Here is a 14,298-nt window from a genome sequence, read left to right as displayed (position 1 = left end):
CGGTGCTCCGAGTGTGGGTCTAACTGAGGGATACGGAGACCGGGGCTGTGCACGGTGCTCCGAGTGTGGGTCTAACCGAGGGATACGGAGACCGGGACTGCGCACGGTGCTCCGAGTGTGTGCCTGACCGAGGGATACGGAGACCGGGACTGTGCACGGTGCTCCGAGTGTGGGTCTAACCGAGGGATACGGAGACCGGGACTGTGCACGGTGCTCCGAGTGTGGGTCTGACCGAGGGATATGGAGACCGGGACTGTACACGGTGCTCCGAGTGTGGGTCTGACCGAGGGATATGGAGACAGGGACTGTGCACAGTGCTCCGAGTGTGTGTCTGACCGAGGGATACGGAGACCGGGACTGTGCACGGTGCTCCGAGTGTGGGTCTAACCGAGGGATACGGAGACCGGGACTGTGCACGGTGCTCCGAGTGTGGGTCGAACCGAGGGAAACGGAGACCGGGACTGTGCACGGTGCTCCGAGTGTGGGTCTAACCGAGGGATACGGAGACCGGGACTGTGCACGGTGCTCCGAGTGTGGGTCTAACCGAGGGACACGGAGACCGGGGCTGTGCACGGTGCTCCGAGTGTGGGTCTGACCGAGGGACACGGAGACCAGGACTGTGCACGGTGCTCCGAGTGTGGATCTAACCGAGGGATACGGAGACCGGGACTGTGCACAGTGCTCCGAGTGTGGGTCTAACCGAGGGATACGGAGACCGGGACTGTGCACGGTGCTCCGAGTGTGGATCTGACCGAGGGATACGGAGACCAGGACTGTGCACGGTGTTCCGAGTGTGGGTCTAACCGAGGGATACGGAGACCGGGACTGTGCACGGTGCTCCGAGTGTGGGTCTGACCGAGGGATATGGAGACCGGGGCTGTGCACGGTGCTCCGAGTGTGGGTCTGACCGAGGGATACGGAGACCGGGACTGTGCACGGTGCTCCGAGTGTGGGAATGACCGAGGGTTACGGAGACCAGGACTGTGCACGGTGCTCCGAGTGTGGGTCTGACCGAGGGATAGGGAGACCGGGACTGTGCACGGTGCTCCGAGTGTGGGTCTGACCGAGGGATACGGAGACCGGGACTGTGCACGGTACTCCGAGTGTGGGTCTAACCGAGGGATAGGGAGACCGGGACTGTGCACGGTGCTCCGAGTGTGGGTCTGACCGAGGGATACGGAGACCGGGACTGTGCACGGTGCTCCGAGTGTGGGTCTGACCGAGGGATACGGAGACCGGGACTGTGCACGGTACTCCGAGTGTGGGTCTAACCGAGGGATAGGGAGACCGGGACTGTGCACGGTGCTCCGAGTGTGGGTCTGACCGAGGGATACGGAGACCGGGACTGTGCACGGAGCTCCGAGTGTGGGTCTAACCGAGGGATACGGAGACGGTGACTGCGCACGGTGCTCCGAGTGTGTGTCTAACCGAGGGATACGGAGACCGGGACTGTGCACGGTGCTCCGAGTGTGGGTCTGATCGAGGGATACAGAGACCGGGACTGTGCACGGAGCTCCGAGTGTGGGTCTAACCGAGGGATACGGAGATCGGGACTGTGCACGGTGCTCCGAGAGTGAGTTTAACCGAGGGATACGGAGACCGGGACTGTGCACGGTGCTCCGAGTGTGGGTCTGACCGAGGAATACAGAGACTGGGACTGTGCACGGTGCTCCGAGTGTGGGTCTAACCGAGGGAGACTGAGACCGGGACTGTGCACGGTGCTCCGAGAGTGGGTCTTAGCAAGGGATACGGAGACCGGGACTGTGCACGATGCTCCGAGTGTGGGTCTAACCGAGGGATATGGAGACCGGGACTGTGCACGGTGCTCCGAGTGTGGGTCTAACCGAGGGATACGGAGACCGGTACTGTGCACGGTGCTCCGAGTGTGGATCTAACCGAGGGATACGGAGACCGGGACTGTGCACGGTGCTCCGAGTGTGTTTCTAACCGAGGGATACGGAGAACGGGACTGTGCTCGGTGCTCCGAGTGTGGGTCTAACCGAGGGATAGGGAGACCAGGACTGTGCACGGTGCTCCGAGTGTGGGTCTAACCGAGAGATACGGAGACTGGGACTGTGCACGGTGCTCCGAGTGTGTGTCTAACCGAGGGATACGGAGACCGGGACTGTGCACGGTGCTCACAGTGTGGGTCTAACCGAGGGATACGGAGATCGGGACTGTGCACGGTGCTCCGAGTGTGGGTCTAACCGAGGGATACGGAGACCGGGACTCTGCACGGTGCTCCGAGTGTGGGTCTAACTGAGGGATACGGAGACCGGGACTGTTCATGGTGCTCCGAGTGTGTGTCTAACCGAGGGATACAGAGACCGGGACTGTGCACGGTGCTCCGAGTGTGGGTCTGACCGATGGGATACAGAGACCGGGACTGTGCACGGTGCTCCGAGTGTGGGCCTGACCGAGGGACACGGAGACCGGGACTGTGCACGGTGCTCCGAGTGTGGGTCTAACCGAGGGATACGGAGACAGGGATTGTGCACGGTGCTCCGAGTGTGCGTCTGACCGAGGGATACTGAGACCGGGACTGTGCACGGTGCTCCGAGTGTGGGTCTAACCGAGGGAGACGGAGACCGGGACTGTGCACGGTGCTCCGAGTGTGGGTCTGACCGAGGGATACGGAGACCGGGACTGTGCACGGTGCTCCGAGTGTGGGTCTGACCGAGGGATACGGAGACCGGGACTGTGCACGGTGCTCCGAGTGTGTGTCTAACCGAGGGATACGGACACCGGGACTGTGCACGGTGCTCACAGTGTGGGTCTAACCGAGGGATACGGAGATCGGGACTGTGCACGGTGCTCCGAGTGTGGGTCTAACCGAGGGATACGGAGACCGGGACTCTGCACGGTGCTCCGAGTGTGGGTCTAACCGAGGGATACGGAGACCGGGACTGTTCATGGTGCTCCGAGTGTGTGTCTAACCGAGGGATACAGAGACCGGGACTGTGCACGGTGCTCCGAGTGTGGGTCTGACCGATGGGATACAGAGACCGGGACTGTGCACGGTGCTCCGAGTGTGGGCCTGACCGAGGGACACGGAGACCGGGACTGTGCACGGTGCTCCGAGTGTGGGTCTAACCGAGGGATATGGAGACAGGGATTGTGCACGGTGCTCCGAGTGTGCGTCTGACCGAGGGATACTGAGACCGGGACTGTGCACGGTGCTCCGAGTGTGGGTCTAACCGAGGGAGACGGAGACCGGGACTGTGCACGGTGCTCCGAGTGTGGGTCTGACCGAGGGATACGGAGACCGGGACTGTGCACGGTGCTCCGAGTGTGGGTCTGACCGAGGGATTACGAGACCGGGACTGTGCACGGTGCTCCGAGTGTGGGTCTGACCGAGAGATACGGAGACCGGGACTGTGCATGGTGCTCCGAGTGTGGGTCTAACCGAGGGAGACGGAGACCGGGACTGTGCACGGTGCTCCGAGTGTGGGTCTGACCGAGGGATACGGAGACCGGGACTGTGCACGGTGCTCCGAGTGTGGGTCTGACCGAGGGACACGGAGACCGGGACTGTGCACGGTGCTCCGAGTGTGGGTCTAACCGAGGGATACGGAGACCGGGACTGTGCATGGTGCTCCGAGTGTGGGTCTGACCGAGGGATACGGAGACCGGGACTGTGCACGGTGCTCCGAGTGTGGGTCTGACCGTGGGATACGGAGACCGGGACTGTGCACGGTGCTCCGAGTGTGGGTCTAACCGAGGGATACGGAGACAGGGATTGTGCACGGTCCTCCGAGTGTGGGTCTGATCACATACCATCTCCCATTCCCTGAGGCGGTTCAAAGCCAGTATGACCATTGAGGGGTTGACAAGGTAGCCATCTTTGTTGAAGGAGAAGTCTTTGCCATCCCAGGTAATGTTAGAGAAGTACCTATGGAGAGAGAGAGACAGAGAGAAATGATGAAGAGGTAATAGATTCGTGGGGAAGTCACCTTCTTGAACCTACCGCAATCCCGTGTGGTTTACGGAGCTCAAATCCTAGAGTATCCTACATCTACCCCCGACAGTGCAGCGCTCCCTCAGTACTGGCACCGGGGGGAGTGTCGGCCTGGATTATGGAGCTCAAATCCTAGAGTATAGACATCTCCCTCCGACAGTGCAGCGCTCCCTCAGTACTGGCACAGGGGGGGGGGAGTGTGGGCATGGATTATGGAGCTCAAATCCTAGAGTATAGACATCTCCCTCCGACAGTGCAGCGCTCCCTCAGTACTGGCACCGGGGGGGAGTGTCGGCCTGGATTATGGAGCTCAAATCCTAGAGTATAGACATCTCCCTCCGACAGTGCAGCGCTCCCTCAGTACTGGCACCGGGGGGAGTGATGGCCTGGATTATGGAGCTCAAATCCTGGAGTATAGACATCTACCTCCGACAGTGCAGCGCTCCCTCAGTACTGGCACCGGGGGGAGTGTGGGCCTGGATTACGGAGCTCAAATCCTAGAGTATAGACATCTCCCTCCGACAGTGCAGCGCTCCCTCAGTACTGGCATCGGGGGGAGTGTCGGCCTGGATTATAGCGCTCAAATCCTAGAGTATAGACATCTCCCTCCGACAGTGCAGCGCTCCCTCAGTACTGGCACCGGGGGGAGTGTCGGCCTGGATTATAGAGCTCAAATCCTAGAGTATAGACATCTACCCCCGACAGTGCAGCGCTCCCTCAGTACTGGCACCGGGGGGAGTGTGGGCCTGGATTCCGGAGCTCAAATCCTAGAGTATAGACATCTCCCTCCGACAGTGCAGCGCTCCCTCAGTACTGGCATCGGGGGGAGTGTCGGCCTGGATTATAGAGCTCAAATCCTAGAGTATATACATCTCCCCCCGACAGTGCAGCGCTCCCTCAGTACCTGCACCGGGGGGAGTGTGGGCCTGGATTATGGAGCTCAAATCCTAGAGTATATTCATCTACCTCCGACAGTGCGGCGCTCCCTCAGTACTGGCACCAGGGGGAGTGTCGGCCTGGTTTAGGGAGATCAAATCCTAGAGTATAGACATCTCCCTCCGACAGTGCGGCGCTCCCTCAGTACTGGCACCGGGGGGAGTGTCGGCCTGGATTATGGAGCTCAAATCCTAGAGTGTAGACATCTACCTCCGACAGTGCAGCGCTCCCTCAGTACTGGCACCGGGGGGAGTGTCGGCCTGGATTATGGAGCTCAAATCCTAGAGTATAGACATCTCCCTCCGACAGTGCAGCGCTCCCTCAGTACCTGCACCGGGGGGAGTGTGGGCCTGGATTATGGAGCTCAAATCCTAGAGTATATTCATCTACCTCCGACAGTGCGGCGCTCCCTCAGTACTGGCACCAGGGGGAGTGTCGGCCTGGTTTACGGAGATCAAATCCTAGAGTATAGACATCTCCCTCCGACAGTGCGGCGCTCCCTCAGTACTGGCACCGGGGGGAGTGTGGGCCTGGATTATGGAGCTCAAATCCTAGAGTATAGACATCTCCCTCCGACAGTGCAGCGCTCCCTCAGTACTGGCACCGGGGGGAGTGTCGGCCTGGATTATAGAGCTCAAATCCTAGAGTATAGACATCTACCCCTGACAGTGCAGCGCTCCCTCAGTACTGGCACCGGGGGGAGTGTGGGCCTGGATTCCGGAGCTCAAATCCTAGAGTATAGACATCTCCCTCCGACAGTGCAGCGCTCCCTCAGTACTGGCACCAGGGGGAGTGTCGGCCTGGTTTACGGAGATCAAATCCTAGAGTATAGACATCTCCCTCCGACAGTGCGGCGCTCCCTCAGTACTGGCACCGGGGGGAGTGTCGGCCTGGATTATGGAGCTCAAATCCTAGAGTGTAGACATCTACCTCCGACAGTGCAGCGCTCCCTCAGTACTGGCACCGGGGGGAGTGTCGGCCTGGATTATGGAGCTCAAATCCTAGAGTATAGACATCTCCCTCCGACAGTGCAGCGCTCCCTCAGTACTGGCACCGGGGGGAGTGTCGGCCTGGAATATAGCGCTCAAATCCTAGAGTATATACATCTACCTCCGACAGTGCAGCGCTCCCTCAGTACTGGCACCGGGGGGTGTGTCGGCCTGGATTATAGCGCTCAAATCCTAGAGTATAGACATCTACCCCCGACAGTGCAGCGCTCCCTCAGTACTGGCACCGGGGGGAGTGTGGGCCTGGATTATGGAGCTCAAATCCTAGAGTATAGACATCTCCCTCCGACAGTGCAGCGCTCCCTCAGTACTGGCACCGGGGGGAGTGTGGGCCTGGATTATGGAGCTCAAATCCTAGAGTATAGACATCTCCCTCCGACAGTGCAGCGCTCCCTCAGTACTGGCACCGGGGGGAGTGTGGGCCTGGATTATGGAGCTCAAATCCTAGAGTATCGACATCTACCTCCGACAGTGCAGCGCTCCCTCAGTACTGGCACCGGGGGGAGTGTCGGCCTGGATTATGGAGCTCAAATCCTAGAGTATAGACATCTCCCTCCGACAGTGCGGCGCTCCCTCAGTACTGGCACCGGGGGGGAGTGTCGGCCTGGATTATGGAGCTCAAATCCTAGAGTATAGACATCTCCCTCCGACAGTGCGGCGCTCCCTCAGTACTGGCACCGGGGGGAGTGTGGGCCTGGATTACGAAGCTGATTATTAATTACAATCAGACAGTTGATTGAAACAATTTAGAAATCTGTGGGCAGGTTAAGATTACAATCCTAGCGACTCACACGCAAAATCCAATATTAATAGGATAACTTTGAGCTCTCAAATGCTCAGAGATTATCTCCAATACAAGTCGCATTTTAATTTGACGCGGATTAGCAATTCTTTTGGCTGCATTTACACCAAGCTAGAAATCCCACGTTGATGAGGATTCGTATTCCTTGATAATTCTTTGAGCTAGCAAGAGAGAGAGAGAGGGGACTGAGAGATACCAGTCAGTGTACAGATATCTCCCTGAGAGAGAGGGGGGACTGAGAGACACCAGTCAGTGTACAGATATTTCCCTGAGAGAGAGAGAGGGGACTGAGAGACACCAGTCAGTGTACAGATATCTCCCTGAGAGAGAGAGGGGACAGAGAGACACCAGTCAGTGTACAGATATCTCCCTGAGAGAGAGGGGACTGAGAGACACCAGTCAGTGTACAGATATCTCCCTGAGAGAGAGAGGACTGAGAGACACCAGTCAGTGTACAGATATCTCCCTGAGAGAGAGGGGACTGAGAGACACCAGTCAGTGTACAGATATCTCCCTGAGAGAGAGAGGACTGAGAGACACCAGTCAGTGTACAGATATCTCCCTGAGAGAGAGAGAGGACTGAGAGACACCAGTCAGTGTACAGATATCTCCCTGAGAGAGAGGGGACTGAGAGACACCAGTCAGTGTACAGATATCTCCCTGAGAGAGAGGGGACTGAGAGACACCAGTCAGTGTACTGATATCTCCCCGAGAGAGAGAGGGGACTGAGAGACACCAGTCAGTGTACAGATATCTCTCTGAGAGAGAGGGGACTGAGAGACACCAGTCAGTGTACAGATATCTCCCTGAGAGAGAGAGGGGACTGAGAGACACCAGTCAGTGTACAGATATCTCCCTGAGAGAGAGAGGGGGGACTGAGAGACACCAGTCAGTGTACAGATATCTCCCTGAGAGAGGGAGGGGACTGAGAGACACCAGTCAGTGTACAGATATCTCCCTGAGAGAGAGAGGGGACTGAGAGACACCAGTCAGTGTACAGATATCTCCCTGAGAGAGAGGGGACTGAGAGACACCAGTCAGTGTACAGATATCTCCCTGAGAGAGAGAGAGGGGACTGAGAGACACCAGTCAGTGTACAGATATCTCCCTGAGAGAGAGAGAGGGGACTGAGAGACACCAGTCAGTGTACAGATATCTCCCTGAGAGAGTGGGGACTGAGAGACACCAGTCAGTGTACAGATATCACCCTGAGAGAGAGAGGGGACTGAGAGACACCAGTCAGTGTACAGATATCTCCCTGAGAGAGAGGGGACTGAGAGACACCAGTCAGTGTACAGATATCTCCCTGAGAGAGAGGGGACTGAGAGACACCAGTCAGTGTACAGATATCTCCCTGAGAGAGAGGGGGGACTGAGAGACACCAGTCAGTGTACAGATATCTCCCTGAGAGAGAGAGAGAGGAGACTGAGAGACACCAGTCAGTGTACAGATATCTCCCTGAGAGAGGGGACTGAGAGACACCAGTCAGTGTACAGATATCTCCCTGAGAGAGAGAGAGGACTGAGAGACACCAGTCAGTGTACAGATATCTCCCTGAGAGAGAGAGGGGGGACTGAGAGACACCAGTCAGTGTACAGATATCACCCTGAGAGAGGGGACAGAGAGACACCAGTCAGTGTACAGATATCTCCCTGAGAGAGAGAGCGGACTGAGAGACACCAGCCAGTGTACAGATATCTCCCTGAGAGAGAGGGGGGACTGAGAGACACAAGTCAGTGTACAGATATCTCCCTGAGAGAGAGAGGGGACTGAGAGACACCAGTCAGTGTACAGATATCTCCCTGAGAGAGAGGGGACTGAGAGACACCAGTCAGTGTGCAGATATCTCCCTGAGAGAGAGGGGACTGAGAGACACCAGTCAGGGTACAGATATCTCCCTGAGAGAGAGGGGACTGAGAGACACCAGTCAGTGTACAGATATCTCCCTGAGAGAGAGGGGGGACTGAGAGACACCAGTCAGTGTACAGATATCTCCCTGAGAGAGAGAGGGGACTGAGAGACACCAGTCAGTGTACAGATATCTCCCTGAGAGAGAGAGAGAGGAGACTGAGAGACACCAGTCAGTGTACAGATATCTCCCTGAGAGAGGGGACTGAGAGACACCAGTCAGTGTACAGATATCTCCCTGAGAGAGAGGGGACTGAGAGACACCAGTCAGTGTACAGATATCTCCCTGAGAGAGAGAGGGGGACTGAGAGACACCAGTCAGTGTACAGATATCTCCCTGAGAGAGAGGGGACTGAGAGACACCAGTCAGTGTACAGATATCTCCCTGAGAGAGAGGGGGGACTGAGAGACACCAGTCAGTGTACAGATATCTCCCTGAGAGAGAGAGGGGGGACTGAGAGACACCAGTCAGTGTACGGATATCTCCCTGAGAGAGAGGGGGGACTGAGAGACACCAGTCAGTGTACAGATATCTCCCTGAGAGAGGGGACTGAGAGACACCAGTCAGTGTACAGATATCTCCCTGAGAGAGAGAGGGGGGACTGAGAGACACCAGTCAGTGAACCGGAATATTATTCACATCGTTTGTCCTGCGAGAGATCTGGTCAAGTTTAATGGTTGATTTCCGAAATATGCGTCACCCAGAAGGGACATTGTGTCATGACGTTTCAGCATATTTCTGTAGAAAGATGTTCCTGACGTATGTTAGTTCAACCGTCCACTACTTAAACTATTGTGACTGGTAAATCCACAAATCAGTCACCAGAATAAAATTACGCAGTTTAAAATCTGTCATTCCCATAGCCTCCCAGTGAGTGTGCCAGTCCTGGGATTGGTTGCTGGGGACAGTGTAGAGGGAGCTTTACTCTGTATATAACCCCGTGCTGTACCTGTCCTGGGAGTGTTTGATGGGGACAGTGTAGAGGGAGCTTTACTCTGTATCTAACCCCGTGCTGTACCTGTCCTGGGCGTGTTTGATGGGGACAGTGTAGAGGGAGCTTTACTCTGTATCTAACCCCGTGCTGTACCTGTCCTGGGAGTGTTTGATGGGGACAGTGTAGAGGGAGCTTTACTCTGTATCTAACCCCGTGCTGTACCTGTCCTGGGAGTGTTTGATGGGGACAGTGTAGAGGGAGCTTTACTCTGTATCTAACCCCGTGCTGTACCTGTCCTGGGAGTGTTTGATGGGGACAGTGTAGAGGGAGCTTTACTCTGTATCTAACCCGGTGCTGTACCTGTCCTGGGAGTGTTTGATGGGGACAGTGTAGAGGGAGCTTTACTCTGTATCTAACCCGGTGCTGTACCTGTCCTGGGAGTGTTTGATGGGGACAGTGTAGAGGGAGCTTTACTCTGTATCTAACCCATTGCTGTACCTGTCCTGGGAGAGTTTGATGGGGACAGTGTGGAGGGACCTTTACTCTGTATCTAACCCCGTGCTGTACCTGTCCTGGGAGTGTTTGATGGGGACAGTGTTAAGGGAGCTTTACTCTGTATCTAACCCCGTGCTGTACCTGTCCTGGGAGTGTTTGATGGGGACAGTGTTAAGGGACCTTTACTCTGTATCTAACCCTGTGCTGTACCTGTCCTGGGAGTGTTTGATGGGGACAGTGTAGAGGGAGCTTTACTCTGTACCTAACCCCGTGCTGTACCTGTCCTGGGCGTGTTTGATGGGGACAGTGTAGAGGGAGCTTTACTCTGTATCTAACCCCGTGCTGTACTTATCCTGGGAGTGTTTGATGGGGACAGTGTAGAGGGAGCTTTACTCTGTATCTAACCCCGTGCTGTACCTGTCCTGGGAGTGTTTGATGGGGACAGTGTAGAGGGAGCTTTACTCTGTATCTAACCCCGTGCTGTACCTGTCCTGGGAGTGTTTGATGGGGACAGTGTAGAGGGAGCTTTACTCTGTATATAACCCCGTGCTGTACCTGTCCTGGGAGTGTTTGATGGGGACAGTGTAGAGGGAGCTTTACTCTGTATCTAACCCATTGCTGTACCTGTCCTGGGAGAGTTTGATGGGGACAGTGTGGAGGGAGCTTTACTCTGTATCTAACCCTGTGCTGTACCTGTCCTGGGAGTATTTGATGGGGACAGTGTTAAGGGAGCTTTACTCTGTATCTAACCCCGTGCTGTACCTGTCCTGGGAGTGTTTGATGGGGACAGTGTTAAGGGACCTTTACTCTGTATCTAACCCTGTGCTGTACCTGTCCTGGGAGTGTTTGATGGGGACAGTGTAGAGGGAGCTTTACTCTGTATCTAACCCCGTGCTGTACCTGTCCTGGGAGTGTTTGATGGGGACAGTGTAGAGGGAGCTTTACTCTGTATCTAACCCCGTGCTGTACCTGTCCTGGGAGTGTTTGATGGGGACAGTGTAGAGGGAGCTTTACTCTGTATCTAACCCCGTGCTGTACCTGTCCTGGGAGTGTTTGATGGGGACAGTGTAGAGGGAGCTTTACTCTGTATCTAACCCCGTGCTGTACCTGTCCTGGGAGTGGTTGATGGGACAGTGCAGACGGAGCTTTACTCTGTATCTAACCCCGTGCTGTACCTGTCCTGGGAGTGTTTGATGGGGACAGTGTAGAGGGAGCTTTACTCTGTATCTAACCCCGTGCTGTACCTTTCCTGGGAGTGTTTGATGGGGACAGTGTGGAGGGAGCTTTACTCTGTGTCTAACCCCGTGCTGTACCTGACCTGTGAGTGTTTGATGGGGACAGTGTAGAGGGAGCTTTACTCTGTATCTAACCCCGTGCTGTACCTGTCCTGGGAGTGTTTGATGGGGACAGTGTAGAGGGAGCTTTACTCTGTATCTAACCCCGTGCTGTACCTGTCCTGGGAGTGTTTGATGGGGACAGTGTAGAGGGAGCTTTACTCTGTATCTAACCCCGTGCTGTACCTGTCCTGGGAGTGTTTGATGGGACAGTGCAGACGGAGCTTTACTCTGTATCTAACCCCGTGCTGTACCTGTCCTGGGAGTGTTTGATGGGGACAGTGTAGAGGGAGCTTTACTCTGTATCTAACCCCGTGCTGTACCTGTCCTGGGAGTGTTTGATGGGGACAGTGTGGAGGGAGCTTTACTCTGTGTCTAACCCCGTGCTGTACCTGACCTGTGAGTGTTTGATGGGGACAGTGTAGAGGGAGCTTTACTCTGTATCTAACCCCGTGCTGTACCTGTCCTGGGAGTGTTTGATGGGGACAGTGTAGAGAGAGCTTTACTCTGTATCTAACCCCGTGCTGTATCTGTCCTGAGTGTGTTTGATGGGGACCGTGTAAAGGGAGCTTTACTCTGTGTCTAACCCCGTGCTGTACCTGTCCTGGGAGTGTTTGATGGGACAGTGCAGACGGAGCTTTACTCTGTATCTAACCCTGTGCTGTACCTGTCCTGGGAGTGTTTGATGGGGACAGTGCAGAGGGAGCTTTACTCTGTATCTAACCCCGTGCTGTACCTGTCCTGGGAGTGTTTGATGGGGACAGTGTAGAGGGAGCTTTACTCTGTATCTAACCCCGTGCTGTACCTGTCCTGGGATTGTTTGATGGGGACAGTGTGGAGGGAGCTTTACTCTGTGTCTAACCCCGTGCTGTACCTGACCTGTGAGTGTTTGATGGGGACAGTGTAGAGGGAGCTTTACTCTGTATCTAACCCCGTGCTGTGCCTGTCCTGTGAGTGTTTGATGGGGACAGTGTAGAGGGAGCTTTACTCTGTATCTAACCCCGTGCTGTACCTGTCCTGGGAGTGTTTGATGGGGACTGTGTAGAGGGAGCTTTACTCTGTATCTAACCCCGTGCTGTACCTGTCCTGGGAGTGTTTGATGGGGACAGTGTAGAGGGAGCTTTACTCTGTATCAAACCCCGTGATGTACCTGTCCTAGGAGTGTTTGATGGGGACAGTGTAGTTGGAGCTTTACTCTGTATCTAACCCCGTGCTGCACCTGTCCTGGGAGTGTTTGATGGGGACAGTGTAGAGGGAGTTTTACTCTGTATTTAACCCCGTGCTGTACCTGTCCTGGGAGAGTTTGATGGGGACAGTGTACAGGGAGCTTTACTCTGTATCTAACCTCGTGCTGTACCTGTCCTGGGAGTGTTTGATGGGGTCAGTTTAGAGGGAGCTTTACTCTGTATCTAACCCCGTGCTGTACCTGTCCTGGGAGTGTTTGATGGGGACAGTGTAGAGGGAGCTTTACTCTGTATCTAACCCCGAGCTGTACCTGTCCTGGCAGTGTTTGATGGGGACAGTGTAGAGGGAGCTTTACTCTGTATCTAACCCCGTGCTGTACCTGTCCTGGGAGTGTATGATGGGGACAGTGTAGAGGGAGCTTTACTCTGTATCTAATCCCGTGCTGTACCTGTCCTGGGAGTGTTTGATGGGGACAGTGTAGAGGGAGCTTTACTCTGTATCTAACCCCGTGCTGTACCTGTCCTGGGAGTGTTTGATGGGGACAGTGTAGAGGGAGCTTTACTCTGTATCTAACCCCGTGCTGTTCCTGTCCTGGGAGTGTTTGATGGGGACAGTGTAGAGGGAGCTTTACTCTGTATCTAACCCCGTGCTGTACCTGTCCTGGGAGTGTTTGATGGGGAAAGTGTAGAGGGAGCTTTACTCTGTATCTAAACCATTGCTGTACCTGTCCTGGGAGAGTTTGATGGGGACAGTGTGGAGGGAGCTTTACTCTGTATCTAACCCCGTGCTGTACCTGTCCTGGGAGTGTTTGATGGGGACAGTGTTAAGGGAGCTTTACTCTGTATCTAACCCCGTGCTGTACCTGTCCTGGGAGTGTTTGATTGGGACAGTGTTAAGGGACCTTTACTCTGTATCTAACCCTGTGCTGTACCTGTCCTGGGAGTGTTTGATGGGGACAGTGTGGAGGGAGCTTTACTCTGTGTCTAACCCCGTGCTGTACCTGACCTGTGAGTGTTTGATGGGGACAGTGTAGAGGGAGCTTTACTCTGTATCTAACCCCGTGCTGTACCTGTCCTGGGAGTGTTTGATGGGGACAGTGTAGAGGGAGCTTTACTCTGTATCTAACCCCGTGCTGTACCTGTCCTGGGAGTGTTTGATGGGGACAGTGTAGAGGGAGCTTTACTCTGTATCTAACCCCGTGCTGTACCTGTCCTGGGAGTGTTTGATGGGACAGTGCAGACGGAGCTTTACTCTGTATCCAACCCCGTGCTGTACCTGTCCTGGGAGTGTTTGATGGGGACAGTGTAGAGGGAGCTTTACTCTGTATCTAACACCGTGCTGTACCTGTCCTGGGAGTGTTTGATGGGGACAGTGTGGAGGGAGCTTTACTCTGTGTCTAACCCCGTGCTGTACCTGACCTGTGAGTGTTTGATGGGGACAGTGTAGAGGGAGCTTTACTCTGTATCTAACCCCGTGCTGTACCTGTCCTGGGAGTGTTTGATGGGGACAGTGTAGAGGGAGCTTTACTCTGTATCTAACCCCGTGCTGTATCTGTCCTGAGTGTGTTTGATGGGGACCGTGTAAAGGGAGCTTTACTCTGTGTCTAACCCCGTGCTGTACCTGTCCTGGGAGTGTTTGATGGGACAGTGCAGACGGAGCTTTACTCTGTATCTAACCCTGTGCTGTACCTGTCCTGGGAGTGTTTGATGGGGACAGTGCAGAGGGAGCTTTACTCTGT

General features: G+C 55.3%; 1 protein-coding gene across 1 annotated transcript in view; it reads right to left on the bottom strand.

Annotated features, from left to right (window-relative positions):
• LOC140399682 (glutamate receptor ionotropic, NMDA 2D-like) overlaps window positions 1-14,298 on the bottom strand; it is a gene marked incomplete at its 5' end in the record, with an annotated part of 270,641 nt that overhangs the window by 168,141 nt on the left and 88,202 nt on the right. Inside the window, one exon of the mRNA XM_072489226.1 lies at window positions 3,778-3,892. Within this exon, the coding sequence (XP_072345327.1) occupies window positions 3,778-3,892 (115 nt within the window). The remainder of the gene's footprint in view (window positions 1-3,777; window positions 3,893-14,298) is intronic.

Source organism: Scyliorhinus torazame, chromosome 23 (genome assembly GCF_047496885.1).
Source record: "Scyliorhinus torazame isolate Kashiwa2021f chromosome 23, sScyTor2.1, whole genome shotgun sequence".
Taxonomy (NCBI): Eukaryota; Metazoa; Chordata; class Chondrichthyes; order Carcharhiniformes; family Scyliorhinidae; genus Scyliorhinus; species Scyliorhinus torazame.
The sequence above is the reverse complement of the archived record's forward strand: the minus strand, read 5'-3'. Positions and strand labels throughout refer to the sequence as shown.